Source organism: Aethalodelphis obliquidens, unplaced genomic scaffold (assembly GCF_003676395.1).
Source record: "Aethalodelphis obliquidens isolate GAN/ISIS:26980383/991018 unplaced genomic scaffold, ASM367639v1 scaffold73, whole genome shotgun sequence".
NCBI lineage: Eukaryota > Metazoa > Chordata > Mammalia > Artiodactyla > Delphinidae > Aethalodelphis > Aethalodelphis obliquidens.
This window is the reverse complement of record NW_020838017.1, coordinates 593,514-609,292: the sequence shown is the minus strand read 5'-3', so window position 1 is coordinate 609,292 and position 15,779 is coordinate 593,514. Positions and strand designations below refer to the sequence as shown.

At 38.2% G+C, this 15,779-nt stretch overlaps 1 protein-coding gene across 1 annotated transcript in view; it reads right to left on the bottom strand.

Moving 5' to 3' along the window:
- The window catches only part of RYR2 (ryanodine receptor 2), a 509,874-nt gene that overhangs the window by 250,873 nt on the left and 243,222 nt on the right, over window positions 1-15,779 (bottom strand). The window contains exons 28-29 of the mRNA XM_027091861.1: window positions 7,561-7,769; window positions 221-395 (exon numbers count right to left, since the gene is read on the bottom strand). Coding sequence (XP_026947662.1) covers window positions 221-395; window positions 7,561-7,769 — 384 coding nt within the window. The remainder of the gene's footprint in view (window positions 1-220; window positions 396-7,560; window positions 7,770-15,779) is intronic.

Genomic DNA, 15,779 nt, shown 5'->3' with positions numbered 1-15,779 from the left:
CTGCCTTATGGGAATCCTAGCTAAGTAGCAGAGAGAGAGTTTCTGCTAAAGTAATTTCAAGGGTATTGAATCAAATAAACCACATGGCAACCCTGTGATCTACAGCTACAACTCATCTGCTGGCTCACCCTCAAACCAAGAAGGCTGGTCAAGAGGCATCAGAACAAAGAGCTTTACTGTGCCCCAAACCTGAAAACGACACGAGATGCAGTACACTTACCATCACCAACATCAAAGTCCTTGAAAGCCAATTCTGAACCCGAATCATCCAGAAGGATTTCGCCGTTCAGTGTGAACATCATGGTATGTTCTGTCATGTCAACCATACACCCCACAACATCGCCTGCTTGCCAAGAGCGCCCATAGTGCTCACTGCCCTGGTGCCACCGCTGGGCCTAGGGACAGAAGAGTCATTGTCACAGAGAAAGCCAGAAGAACAGCACCCACCCACCCCTAATCGGCTCACACAGTAGCCTTTGTATTAACGCAGCGGGAGGAAGGAGTATAGTCAGCACATCTGTCTACAGAAATGCACAAAGCAATGTGGAGGTGCCCGGGGATGCTGAACCCGATACTAACATTGTATATTATTGAATCTTGAGAAAAACCCAAACGCTATTTCATGATTTTCAGAGTCTAATATTTAAAAAATCAAACCCCACATCTTTTCTATTAAAAGAAAAACTGTCTCTTTAGAAATTTATTTTTCTCACTACAATGAATGCTTCCCAGGATATGGGTTGCTTTTGTCTACTCCCCCAAATACAGAGAAGTATGACCAGAGACTCAACTGGGAACTGATCAGAGAAAACGACATTCTAGTTTTCATCTATTTCAAAATAAAATCCCATTCCTTGGAAGCAAAGGCACTCGCACTTCAGCAAAATAGAAATCTAGAAGCATTTCAGTACATATTAAAATCAAAAAAGGTTCAAATTAAATATATTCTCAAGATATTTACTGAAATAGTAAGCCAAAAATTGAACATATATGTCAACACTGCCTTATATAATACACATAAAATCTCATAAATACCTGTGAAACATAGGATAAATGTCACTTTTTAATCTATAAGTATGTTCCACTGATTTATAGATACAAAATTAGTTATATTAAATATTTTGTCAGATAAATCTTTAAATTTTTCCCTAAAGTATCACCTTCACTGTGAACTGACATAGAACGGGATGTAGTCACCAATGCAAAGCAATGATTTGATTCTTCTAAAGCATAACACATTGTACTTTTTTAATATTTTAACTAAATTAGGTATCAAAAGGTGTTAAATTTTCCCAACTGAAATAAAAAACAGGATTCAAGAATTGTAATATTTCAGAACACAGTGGGTCAGTTGGCCTAGAAGCCACAACACTAACTTATAGCCTAGAAATGCTTTCCCACACACACACCTGGGTTCCCAGGCATCAAATCTCTTCATGACTGCTTATTTATTCTAATTTTCTTTTTTTTAATTAGAAAATACTTTTTTCCTTCAAAAGGAATACAAATTCACTGAAGAAAATTAGGAAATAAAAATAGGATAAAAAAATAAAATGTCAATAATTTCATCCCCCCAAAAAGACTATTATTATTCTATTATGGCTGTGTCATATATACATATATTTTATTTTTTTATTATTTTTAAAGTTTTTGTCTTGATATTCCTACTAATGTGTTTCTTTTTTATAATTTTTGAATTTGATTTTATTTATTTTTATATACAGGTACTTATTAGTCATCCATTTTATACGTATTAGTGTATATATGTCAATCCCAATCTCCCAATTCAACACACCACCACCACCTCCCGCCACGTACCCTCCTTGGTGTCCATACGTTTGTTCCCTACATCTGTGTCTCTATTTCTGCCCTGAAAACGGGTTCATCTGTACCATTTTTCTAGGTCCACATATATGTGTTAATATAGGATATTTGTTTTTCTCTTTCTGACTTACTTCACTCTGTATGACAGTCTCTAGATCCACCCACGTCTCTACAAATGACCCAATTTCCTTCCTTTCTATGGCTGAGTAATATTCCATTGTATATATGTGCTACATCTTCTTTATCCATTCATCTGTCGATGGGCATTTAGGTTGCTTCCATGACCTGGCTGTTGTAAATAGTGATGCAATGAACATTGGGGTGCATGTGTCGTTTGGAATGATGGTTTTCTCTGGGTATATGCCCAGTAGTGGGATTGCTGGATCATATGGTAATAACTAGTTTTTTAAGGAACCTCCATACTGTTCTTCATAGTGGCTGTATCAATTCACGTTCCCACCAACACTGCAAGAGGTTCCCTTTTCTCCACACCCTCTCCAGCATTTGTTGTTTGTACATTTTCTGATGATGCCCATTCTAACTGGTGTGAGGTGATACCTCATTGTAGTTTTGACTTGCATTTCTCTAATAATTAGTGATGTTGAGCAGCTTTTCATGTGCTTCTTGGCCATCTGTACGTCTTCTTTGGAGAAATGTCTATTTAGGTCTTCTGTCTAGTTTTTGATTGGGTTGTTTTTTTAATATTGAGCTGCATGAGCTGTTTATATATTTTGGAAATTAATCCTTTGTTCACTGATTCGTTTGCAAATATTTTCTCCCATTCTGAGGGTTGTCTTTTCGTCTTGTTTACGGTTTCCTTTGCTGTGCAAAAGCTTTGACGTTTCATTAGGTCCCATTTGTTTATTTTTGTTTTTATTTCCATTACTGCAGGAGGTGGATCAAAAAAGATCTTGCTGTGATTTATATCAAAGACTTTTCTTCTACGCTTTCCTCTAAGAGTTTTATAGTGTCCGCTCTTACATTTAGGTCTCTAATCCATTCTGAGTTTATTTTTGTGTATGGTGTTAGAAAGTGTTCTAATTTCATTCTTTTATATGTAGCTGTCTGGTTTTCCCAGCACCACTTATTGAAGAGACTGTCTTTTCTCCATTGTATATCCTTGCCTCCTTTGTTATAGATTAGTGGACCATAGGTGCAAGGGTTTACCTCTGGGCTTTCTATCCTGTTCCATTGATCTATATTTCTGTTTTTGTGCCAGTACCATATTGTCTTGATTACTGTAGCTTTATAGTATAGTCTGAAGTCAGAGAGTCTGATTCCTCCAGCTCCATTTTTTCTCCTCAAGACTGCTTTGGCTATTTGGAGTCTTTTGTGTCTCCATACAAATTTTTAAATTTTTTGTTCTAGTTCTGTAAAAAATGCCATTGGTAATTTGATAGGGATTGCATTGAATCTGTAGATTGCTTTGGGTAGTATAGTCATTTACACAATATTGATTCTTCCAATCCAAGAACATGGTATATCTCTCCATCTGTTGGTATCATCTTTAATTTCTTTCATCAGTGTCTTATAGTTTTCTGCATACAGGTTTTTGTTTCCCTAGGTAGGTTTATTCCTAGGTATTTTATTCTTTTTGTTGCAGTGGTAAATGGTAATGTTTCCTTAATTTCTCTTTCAGATTTTTCATCATTAGTGTATAGGAATGCAAGAGATTTCTGTGCATTAATTTTGTATCCTGCAACTTTCCCAAATTCATTGATTAGCTTTAGTAGATTTCTGGTGGAATCTTTAGGATTCTCTATGTATAGTATCATGTCATCTGCAAACAGTGACAGCTTTACTTCTTCTTTTCCAATTTGTATTCCTTTTATTTCTTTTTCTTCTCTGATTGCCGTGGCTAGGACTTGCAAAACTATGTTGACTAATAGTGGCCAGACTGGACATCCTCATCTTGTTCCTGATCTTAGTGGAAATGCTTTCAGTTTTTCACCATTGAGAATGATGTTTGCTGTGGGTTTGTCATATATGGCCTTTACTATGTTGAGGTAGGTTCCCTCTATGCCCATTTTCTGGAGAGTTTTTATCATGAATTGGTGTTGAATTTTGTCAAAAGCTTTTTCTGCATCTCTTGACATGATCATATGGGTTTTATTCTTCAGTTTGTTAATATGGTGTATCACATTAATTGATTTGCATATATTGAAGAATCCTTGCATCCCTGGGATAAATCCCACTTGGTCAAGGTGTATGATCCTTTTAGTGTGCTGTTGGATTCTGTTCGCTAGTATTTTGTTGAGGAATTTTGCATCTATATTCATCAGTGATATTGGTCTGTAATTTCTTTTTCTGTAGTATCTTTGTCTGGTTTTGGTATCAGGGTGGTTACCTCACAAAATGAGTTTGGGAGTATTCCTTCCTCTGCAATTTTTTGGAAGCGTTTGAGAAGGACAGGTGTTAGCTCTTTCCTAAATGTCTGATAGAATTCACCTGTGAAGCCATCTGGTTCTGAGCTTGTTTGTTTCTTGGAAGATTTTAAATCAGGGTTTCAACTTCAGTACTTGTGATTGGTCTCTTCATATTTTCTATTTCTTCCTGGTTCAGTCTTGGAAGGTTATACCTTTCTAAGAATCTGTCCATTTCTTCCAGGTTGTCTATTTTATTGGCATAGAGTTTGCTTGTAGTAGTCTCTTAGGATGCTTTGAATTTCTGTGGTGTATGTTGTAACTTCTTTTTCATTTCTAATTTTATTGATTTGAGTCCTCTCCCTCTTTTTCTTGATGAGTCTGGATAATGGTTTATCAATATTGTTTATCTTCTCAAAGAACCAGCTTTTAGTTTTATTGATCTTTGCTATTGTTTTCTTTGTTTCTATTTCATTTATTTCTGCTCTGATCTTTATGATTTCTTTCCTTCTACTAACTTGGCATTTTGTTTGTCCTTCTTTCTCTAGTTCCTTTAGGTTAAAGTTAGATTGTTTATTTGAAATTTTTCTTGTTTCTTGAGGTAGGCTTATATTGCTATAAACTTCCTTCTTAGAACTGCTTTTGCTGCATCCCATAGGTTTTGGATCATTGTTTTTTCACTGTAATTTGTCTCTAGGTATTTTCTGATTTCCTCTTTAATTTCTTCAGTGATCTCTTGGATATTTAGTAACATATTATTTAGCCTCCATGTACTTTGTGTTTTTTACGTTTTTTCCCCTGTAATTCATTTCTAATCTCATATCGTTGTGGTCAGAAAAGATGCTTAATATGATTTCAATTTTCTTAAATTTACTGTGGCTTGATTTGTGACCCAAGATGTGATCTAACCTAGAGAATGTTCCGTGTGCACTAGAGAGGAAAGTGTAATCTGCTATTTTCGAATGGAATGTCCTATAAATATCAATTAAGTCTATCTGGTCTACTGTGTCAATAAAGCTTGTGTTTCCTTATTAATTTTCTGTTTGGAAGATCTGTCCATTGGTGTAAGTGAGGTGTTAAAGTCCCCCACTATTATTGTGTGACTGTTGATTTCCTCTTTTATAGCTGTTAGCAGTTGCCTTATGTATTGAGGTGCTCCTATGTTGGGTGCATATATATTTAAAAGTGTTATATAGTCTTGGATTGATCCCTTGATCATTATGTAGTGTCCTTCTTTGTCTCTTGTAACATTCTTTATCTTAAAGTCTATTTTATCCGATATGAGTATTGCTACTCCAGCTTTCTTTTGATTTCCATTTGCATGGAATATCTTTTTCCATACCCTCCCTTTCAGTTTGTATGTGTCCCTAGGTCTGAAGTTGGTCTCTTGCAGACAGCATATATATGGGTCCTGTTTTTGTATCAATTCACTGAGCCTGTGTCTTTTGGTTAGAGAACTTAATCCATTCATGTTTAAGGTAATTATCAATATGTATGTTCCTATTACCATCTTCTTAATTGTTATGGGTTTGTTTTTGTAGGTCCTTTTCTTCTCTTGTGTTTCCCACTTAGAGAAGTTCCTTTAGCATTTGTTGTAGAGCTGGTTTGGTGGTGCTGAATTCTCTTAGCTTTTGCTTGTCTGTAAAGCTTTTGATTTCTCCATCGAATCTGAATGAGATCCTTTCTGGGTAGAGTAATCTTGGTTGTAGGCTTTTCCATTCCATCACTTTAAATATATCATGCCACTCCCTTCTGGCTTGTAGAGTTTCTGCTGAGGAATCAGCTGTTAACCTTATGGGAGTTCCCTTGTATGTTATTTGTCATTTTTCCCTTGTTTCTTTCAATAATTTTTCTTTGTCTTTAATTTTTGTCAATTTGATTACTATGTGTCTTGGCATGTTTCTCCTTGGGTTTATCCTGTATGGGACTCTCTGTGCTTCCTGGACTTGGGTGGCTATTTCCTCTTCCATGTTAGGGAAGTTTTTGACTATAATCTCTTCAAATATTTGTCTTTTTTCTCTGTCTCTTCTCCTTCTGGGACCCCTATAATGCAAATGTTGTTGCGTTTAATGTTGTCCCAAAGGTCTCTTAGGCCGTCTTCATTTCTTTTCATTCTTTTTTCTTTAGTCTGTTCCGCAGCAGTGAATTCCACTATTCTGTCTTCCAGGTTTCTTATCCGTTCTTCGGTCTCAGTTTTTCTGCTATTGCTTCCTTCTAGGGTATTTTTCATTTCCGTTATTGTATTGTTCATCTCTGTTTGTTCTTTAATTCTTCTAGGTGTTTGTTCTTTAATTTTCTAGGTCTTTGTTAAACATTTCTTGCATCTTCTCGATCTTTGCCTCTATTCTTTTTCCTAGGTCCTGGATCATCTTCACTATCATTATTCTGAATTATTTTTCTGGAAGGTTGCCTATCTCCACTTCATTTAGTTGTTTTTCTGGGGTTTTATCTTGTTCCTTCATCTACTACATAGTCCACTGCGTTTCCATCTTGTCTATCTTTCTGTGAATGTGGTTTTTGTTCCACAGGCTGCAGGACTGTAGGTCTTCTTGCTTCTGCTGTCTGCCTTCTGGTGGATGAGGCTATCTAAGATGTTTGCACAAGTTTTCTGATGGGAGGGACTGGTGGTGGGTAGAGCTGGGTGTTGTTATGCAGCTAAAATTATCATTAAACACTTATATAATGTATAAATAAACAATAAAAGAAGCAATTGAGGGGAATTCCCTGGCGGTCCAGTGGTTTGGACTCTGCACTTTCACTGCCATGGGCCCAGTTCAATCCCTGGTTGGGGAACTAGGATCCCACAAGCCACAAGGCCTGGCCAAATTTAAAAAAAAAAAAAGCAACTGACCAGCTTCCACCAAACTTAAAACATAAAAATTACCAATAATGTTGAAAATGAAAACTCTTGGTGATTGCAAACAACAAATAGCATTCTTATGTCTATTAAATGTTTATACCTATCATTAATTATTGCTTGAGGATAAATTCCTTCTATGGAATTCCTCTGTCAAAATGAATATATTTTAAATTAGCATATGGATTTTAAACATTTTTGATAGACAAGGATGATTCATCTTTTTGATATGATAGAGAATCAATATTTTACTTCTTGAATTTTGAATAATCTTGACTATTCACACGGTGAGGGAAAACGTTTTGAGGCTACAAGAACAAAAGTTTTCCTAGGAACTATTTTCTCAAGGTTGAGCTCAGGAAAGTACTAATATTACTGTACCACCAAAAGGAATACCAGAGGAAATCAAGCCAGGCAGCGTGGGAGCCCACAGCGTGTGGATGCCTGGTGCACAGCAGCCTACAAAACCAGGAGCCTACAAACTCCAGTGCCCGGGGCCCAGCAAAGCACACTCACCTTGAAGCCGTCAAAAGCAAAGGCACGTTCATCCGAGCCAAGCTCCTGATCGGGTTGACAGCCTGGTCTGCTCCAGCCAACTCTCATGTCTCCAGCAGTGACAGCCTCAAATTCAAAATACCACCTTCCTGCCTTCACAGCGTAAGTTTTCTCAGCGCGGAAGATTCGGAACCTTTCTCCTGTGCCGCTGCACACTTCAGCTCTGGCAGCTGTGAATGGAAAGGGATTCTGGTGATCGTTGCATGGGGAATTGAAAGAGGAGGGCAGATATCACTTAACCTACAGGGATGATGCTAAAGATACCTTCTATTCTTATCTTGGTTCATATGTTACAAAGTGTTTTCATATCAGATGGAAGCAGCTGGGTGAAGTGGAAAGTACATGGCCTTCCTTGGGAGATGCTGGTTGTTAACTTTCACTAATGCTGTTGGGCAGATGATGTAAAAAAAAAAAGATTTTTTCTTTCCTGTAGAGAAAAGCCTAACAGCCACTTGGCGATTTGGTAGTGGAAGATGAGATGAACTTGAGGGCAAGAATGGGAAGAAGACAATAAAAGAGGTTTAAACTGTTCTGCATAGGAAATAAATAGACATTTATGGGTAGGAGAGAAGAGAGAAGAAGCACCCAGGAAGTGAGGAGGAGAGAAAGAAAACAACAAGAGAGAGCTATACATTAGCAGAGAATGGGAACCATTGGTAAGTTTCCCAGACAGAATGGCTAGGGGCATAAGTCTTCTGCTACCCCACCTCTTCACTGTAATGCACTATACACACAAATGCTGTGTTTAAGTGACTTGAGGAAAAAATAAAAGGGTCAAGTCCAGCCTCAGGATCCGTGTGGTGAGACGGGGAAAAAATATCTGTAGGACGTGAGGTGCACCAGAGATGGAGTGTGCCAGTGGTACAAAACCTCAGACCAGGGGACCTGGAGCTAGAATGACTTGGAGAACGTCACCTCCTGGGAAATCACAGCGCATGGGGACAAGGGTCCACTGAACTGATATCAAAGGATATGGTCAGCTCCATGAAGTTTGGGGTTAGATACAGAGAAGCAAATTTAAGTGACTTAATGAAGTCACACGACTAATGGCAGAATTCGGGAGCTGCCAAACGCTACAACCTGTGTTCTCTCCACTCTACCTTCAGGAGCTCACACAGAATTAGCAGGTACCAGTTAAATATTAGTGCTCATCTGTTCTCAGGAGTTAGGGAAGACCTGATAAATAATAAAAGTTTATTAAAAGCTAAACTACTGATGTGACCAAATAAATAAAAATAGTCACGATATGCTCTAAAGGTTGACGATAAACACACAGATCATCTTTAACAATTTAAGGTTAGATTGAAGAAAAGAAAAATGGACTAAGAGGTCCCAGCACATAATAGGAGCTGATTTAATGAAATGATCAATTATTACTTTTTGATGACTTTATGGTGATTTTAGGGCATGTAGATGAACTGCATCTGCTGATAAACTTTTCAAAAACTGGGTTAAATTTCTGAATAAGCAACATTTTGTTTTTTCACCTTTCCCCACATATACACACATGCTCACACCTAACGACTTAGTCTGCTCCAAGCAAATCTCCTGTGTCCAGCAGTGACAGCCTCAAATGTCACACACTCATATCATACAATACATTCAAACACCTTATTGAAAACATGAATGCATTAATACAGTTTAAAAATGAGACATTTATAATACTCTACGCAGCAGACAGCACGTACAAAATTCTCTGAAGAGAGAAAGTTTGCTTTCAATACATCCAAGGTGGGAGTGGAAAGGGGCTTAAATGAGAGAAACATCTCCGTGATGAAGGGTACAATATTCTCACATCTGTTACTTAATAACCAAATGATTTTTGAAAGGTAGAATAGTAAACTACTTTTTTGAGGACAAGAAAATTAACTATTAAGGAGATAGTTCTAAATGCCATAATATTAAAAAAAATAGGAAAAGCCACATTTCCAGAGTCAGTATTTTCTCAAGAAACAGCACACTGATCCACTGCTTCTTTAAATCATGGCTGTAATCTTCCCTAAACTAATCTAAGAGGTACAGAAAACGAGCTTTGAACTACACAAACATTGGGAGATTCCTTTTCAGGAAAATAAAACGCTCTCACATATTATCCTTATGTTTAGTGATGTCGACATGTGCAAATACAGTCATGCTTACATTCTAGTATGTACTAACAAATTCAATCCCAATTTCCTGAGTATGAAACACTCAGTTTTTTAGAAAACTAAACTGCTGAAAAACTCACATGTCCTTTTTCCTGTTTTATGTTTCCAGGACTTTGGACTCCACAAAATGCACAGTGTGCTCAAGAAATGCTTATAAATAAATGTTAATATTAGCTTAAATCAAATACATTGGAAAATGTGGTATAAAAATATAACCACTATTTATTTAATTTCTTTAAAAGCTCACTACAGAGCCTGGAGTCTCGCCCAGGGCAGCTGGTCCACTCTCATCGGGGTGTCCTGGCGAAACCCCACATGGCAGGCAGAACTCGACAAGAAAAGCATCACTGGAGCTCAAGTTTGTTTTGAAAACAGCCTCAAGTTCTACCTGTCCTCGGTGATCTGTGGTTTTCTATGTGACCAGGAAATCAAATTGATAATCTGATCAGTCTGATCTCCAAATTGGAGCAGGAAGATAAAGTGATGACAGAGGAGAGAGCAACTCCCCCAGCCACCTGTCCAGATTTGGAAGTTCTACCTAAAGCCAAAGGGTTAACTTCTAAGCAGCACATTTTTAGAAAAGAACAATCTAAAGGTATAAAAATAGTAAGAGTTCTGATTTTCCACAGTGGAAAAATGCCATAAACTAGAAAAGACACAAAGTTACCAAGAGAGTCATTTTCCCAAGAGAAAATGTTGCCGCTGGAGAGATAACATGAAACTCTTGCGAGTTGGAGTGAAGTATAAGTTATCTCCAAAATTACATTTTCTTTGAGCATTCCTACAAGCAATTGTTTGCATAAAGGTGACTCAGATACTGAGTGTTTCAAACATAAATTGGTATTGGTTTAGTTGTTCTCTTCTTATTTTTTTATTACTTGTTTTATTTTAATAATATTTTTTAAATTTTATTTTAATAACTTTATTTTATTTTTTCTTTCTTTCTTATTTTTCTCCCTTTACTTCTGAGCCATGTGGCTGAAGGGTCTTGGTGCTATGGCTGGGTGTCAGGCCTGAGCCTCTGAGGTGGGAGAGCCGAGTTCAGGACACTGCACCACCAGAGACCTCCTGGCTTCATGTAATATCAATCAGCAAGAGATCCCCCAGAGATCTCTGTCTCAACGCGATGATCCAGATCCACCCAACGGTCAGCAAGCACCACTGTGGGACGCCCCATGCCAAACAACAGCAAGACAGGAACACAACCCCACCCATTAGCAGAGAGGCTGCCTAAAATCATACTAAGTTCAGAGACACCCCAAAACACACCACCGGATACCACCCTGCCCAATAGAAAGACAAGATCCAGCCCGACCCATCAGAACTCAGGCACCAGTCCCCTCAACCAGAAAGCCTACATAAAACACTGAACCAACTTCACTCACTGGGGGCAGACACCAAAAACAACGGGAACTACGAACCTGCAGCCTGTGAAAAGGAGACCCCAAACACAGTAAGTTAAGCAAAATGAGAAGGCAGAGAAATACACAGCAGATGAAGGAGTAAGGTAAAAAGCCACCAGACCTAACAAATGAAGAGGAAATAGGCAGTCTACCTGAAAAAGAATTCAGAGTAATGACAGTAAAGATGACCCAAAATCTTAGAAATAGAATAGAGAAAATACAAGAAACATTTAACAAGGACCAAGAAGAACTAAGGAGCACAAAATAAAAATGAAATTAAAAATTCTCCAGGGTAAGACGGGAATAAAGACACAGACCTACTAGAGCATGGACTTGAGGATATGGGGAGGGGGAAGGGTAAGCTGTGACAAAGCGAGAGAGTGGCATGGACATATATACACTACCAAACGTAAGGCAGATAGCCAGTGGGAAGCAGCCGCATAGCACAGGGAGATCAGCTCGGTGCTTAGTGACCACCTAGAGGGGTGGGATAGGGAGGGTGGGAGGGAGACGCAAGAGGGAGGGGATATGGGGATATATGTATACGTATAGCTGATTCACTTTGTTATAAAGCAGAAACTAACACACCATTGTAAAGCAATTATACTCCAATAAAGATGTTAAAAAAAATTCTCTAGAAGAAATCAATAGCAGAATAACTGAGCCAGAAGAACATATAAGTGACCTGGAAGACAAAATACTGGAAATAACTACTGCAAAGCACAATAAAGAACAAAGAATGAAAAGAACTGAGGACAGTCTAGAGACCTCTGGAACAACATTAAACGCACCAACATTCAAATTATACGGATCCCAGAAGAAGAAGAGAAAAAGAAAGGGACTGGGAAAATATTTGAAGAGATTATAGCTGAAAAATTCCCTAATATGGGAAAGGAAATAGTCAATCAAGTCCAGGAAGCACAGAGAGTCCCATGTGGGATAAATCCAAGGAGAACCACACCAAGACACAAATTAATCAAACTATCAAAAATTAAATACAGGGCTTCCCTGGTGGCACAGTGGTTGAGAGTCCGCCTGCCGATGCAGGGGACACAGGTTCGTGCCCTGGTCTGTGAATATCCCACATGCTGCGGAGCAGCTGGGCCCGTGAGCCATGGCCGCTGAGCCTGCGCGTCCGGAGCCTGTGCTCCACAACGGGAGAGGCCACAACAGTGAGAGGCCCGTGTACGGCAAAAAAAAGAATGAAATTAGAACACTCCCTAACACCATACACAAACTCAAAATGGATTAAAGACCTAAACATAAGGCCAGAAACTATGAAAACTCTTAGAGGAAAACATAGGCAGAACGCTATGACATAAATCACAGCAAGATCCTTTTTGACCCACCTCCTAGAGAAATGTAAATAAAAATAAACAAATGGGACCTAATGAAACTTTAAAACTTTTTCACAGCAAAGGAAACCATAAACAAGATGAAAAGACAATCCTCAGAATGGGAGAAAATATTTGCAAACGTATCAGCAAAGGATTAATCTCCAAAAACACAAGCAGCTCATGCAGCTCAATATCAAGAAAACAAACTACCCTATTCAAAAATGGGCAGAAGACCTAAATAGACATTTCTCCAAAGAAGATATACAGACTGCCAACAAACACATGAAAGAATGCTCAACATCATTAATCATTAGAGAAATGCAAATCAAAACTACAATGAGGTATCTCACACCAGTCAGAATGGCCATCATCAAAAAATCTAGAAACAACAAATGCTGGAGAGGGTGTGGAGAAAATGGAACCCCCTTGCAGAGTTGGTGGGAATGTAAATTGATACAGCCACTATGGAGAACAGTATGGAGGTTCCTTAAAAAACTGAAACTAGAACTACCATATGACCCAGCAATCCCACTACTGGGCATATATCCTGAGAATACCATAATTCAAAAAGAGTCATGTACCAAAATGTTCATTGCAGCACTATTTACAATAGCCAGGACATGCAAGCAACCTAAGCGTCCATCGACAGATGAATGGATAAAGAAGATGTGGCGCATATATACAATGGAATATTACTCATCCATAAAAAGAAACAAAACTGAGTCGTTTGTAGTGAGGTGGATGGACCGAGAGACTGTCATACAGAGTGAAGTCAGTCAGAAAGAGAAAAACAAATACCATATGCTAACACATATATATGGACTCTAAAAATATATATATGGTTCTGAAAACCTAGGGGCAGGACAGGAATAAAGACACATATGTTGAGAATGGACGTGAGGACATGGGGAGGGGGAAGGGTAAGCTGGGACAAAGTGAGAGAGTGGCACTGACATATATACACCACCAAATGTAAAATAGATAGCTAAAGGGAAGCAGCCGCATAGCACAGGGAGATCAGCTCGGTGCTTTGTGACCACCTAGAGGGGTGGGGTAGGGAGGGTGGGAGGGAGACGCAAGAGGGAGGAGATATGGGGATATATGTATACGTGTAGCTGATTCACTTTGTTATACAGCAGCAACTAATGCAACAGTGTAAAGCAATTATACTCCAATAAAGATGTTTAAAAAAAAGCTCACTACAAATTTTTCTTGGTATTAATATTTACCACTAATCTTTTCTGCTAATAGAGGTAATAAAAACAGGGGTAGTATATAGAAAATTTGGGTCAATAAGAGGTAATGATGAAGAATTTCTTAGTCCTGGCATTTTTTCCCTGACCTTAAGCTGTTGCACTATTCTATTGTTTTAATTGAACTGTAGTTGATGTAAAATATTATATGTTATATGTGTACAATATAGTGATTCACAATTTTTAAAGGTTATACTTCGTTTTCAGTCATTATAGAATACTGGCTATATTCCTTGTGTTATACAATATATCCTTGTAGCTTATTTTACACATAATCGTTTGTACCTCTTAATTCCCTCTCCGTATATTACCTCTCCCCCTTCCCTCTCCCCACACTGTTAACCTCTGATTTGTCCTCTGTATCTATGAGTCTGTTTCTTTTGTATTTGTTATATTCACTAGTTTGCTGTATTTTCAGATTCCACATATTAGTGATATCATACACTATTTGTCTTTCTCTGTCTGACTTATTTCACTTAGCATAATACCCTCCAAGTCCATCCATGTTTGTGCAAATAACAAAATTTCCTTCTTTACTACGGCTGAGTAGTTCTCCATTGTGTATATATACACATCTTCTATATCCATTCATTTGTTGATGGACACTTAGGTGGCTTCCATATCTTGGCTATTGTAAATAATGCCGTTATGAACACTGGGGTACTTGTATCTCTTCAAATTAGTGTTTTTGTTTCTTTCAGATATACACCCAGGGGTGGAAGTGCTGGGTCATAACTGCTACACTATTCTTACCCTCATTGATGGCATTCAACTGAACTTGAAATTAACATGCTATTCATAGATATCATCATGCCAAGGACTTGTAAGCTCCATGGATCTTCCTCCCAATGTCCATGTGGCTCATAGTTTATATTCGATATTTCTTACATTAGTTTAGGGTAGCTTGCAACCATAGTTTAAAGAAGCAACAGTTCAGCATTTCTGTTTTTGGATAAAATACAAATAACTAAATGGAAATCTGGATCCACAGACGTTTAAACACAGATTACGCAGGCAACCTGAAACAAATTTTTGTTGCATACCCTGTAGCATCAAGTGGTTGAACACAAAGTAGGTGCCCTATAAACACCTGCTGGACTGAGTCTAGGAACAAAGAGTCTCCTGATCCCTGGACACAGAAGCCCAGGTAAATAGCTAATCAGCAGTACCACCGTCAAAGGTACAGAACTCTCGCCCGCAAACATGCAATTCTCATCCTTTGCTTGACTTTTTTAAAAATTTTATTTTATTTTTTATTTATTTACTTATTTCTGGTTGTGTTGGGTCTCTGCGCGCAGGCTTTCTCTAGCTGCATCGAGAGGGGCCTACTGTTCATTGCGGGCTTCTCATTGCAGTGGCTTCTCTTGTTGCAAAGCACGGGCTCTAGGCACATGGGCTTCAGTAGTTGTGGCACCTGGGCTCAGTAGTTGTGGCTCACAGGCTTAGTTGTTCTGTGGCATGGGGGATCTTCCCGGACCAGGGATCAAACCTGTGTCCGCTGCATTGGCAGGTGTATTCTTAACCACTGCACCACCAGGGAAGTCCCCCTTTGCTTGATTTTAAACACTCTACACTCATACAATTCTAGCTCATGTAAGTATGTTACATAAACGGTTTTTAAATTGTTATAATGAATATAACACTAATTGACATTTTAAAAAAATGAACAGTTAGCAGATATATTTCTTTCACACTTATCAAAGCTACTCAAAGAAGAAATTCGGGATTTATGCCTTTAACAAACCACTTTAAGGGCAAGATCTGATAATATACTGTGTTCCTAGTACCTCACAGATCCTAGCACAGAGAGGGCAAACACCAATGACCATTCAAATAGGATGTAAAATATCTATACACGCTGCATTCCAAACCATACATTTAAAAGACAATTACCACTAGAGGGCAGTCAAGATCTAAGCATGTATTAAAATAACAAGTTTTTTATAATAAGCTATGAAGGAAGGCAGGCTAGTCTCTTGAAAATTGTATACGTATCTTGATTCCTTTAGGTGTATCTGTATAATAACCTTAAAAAATCAT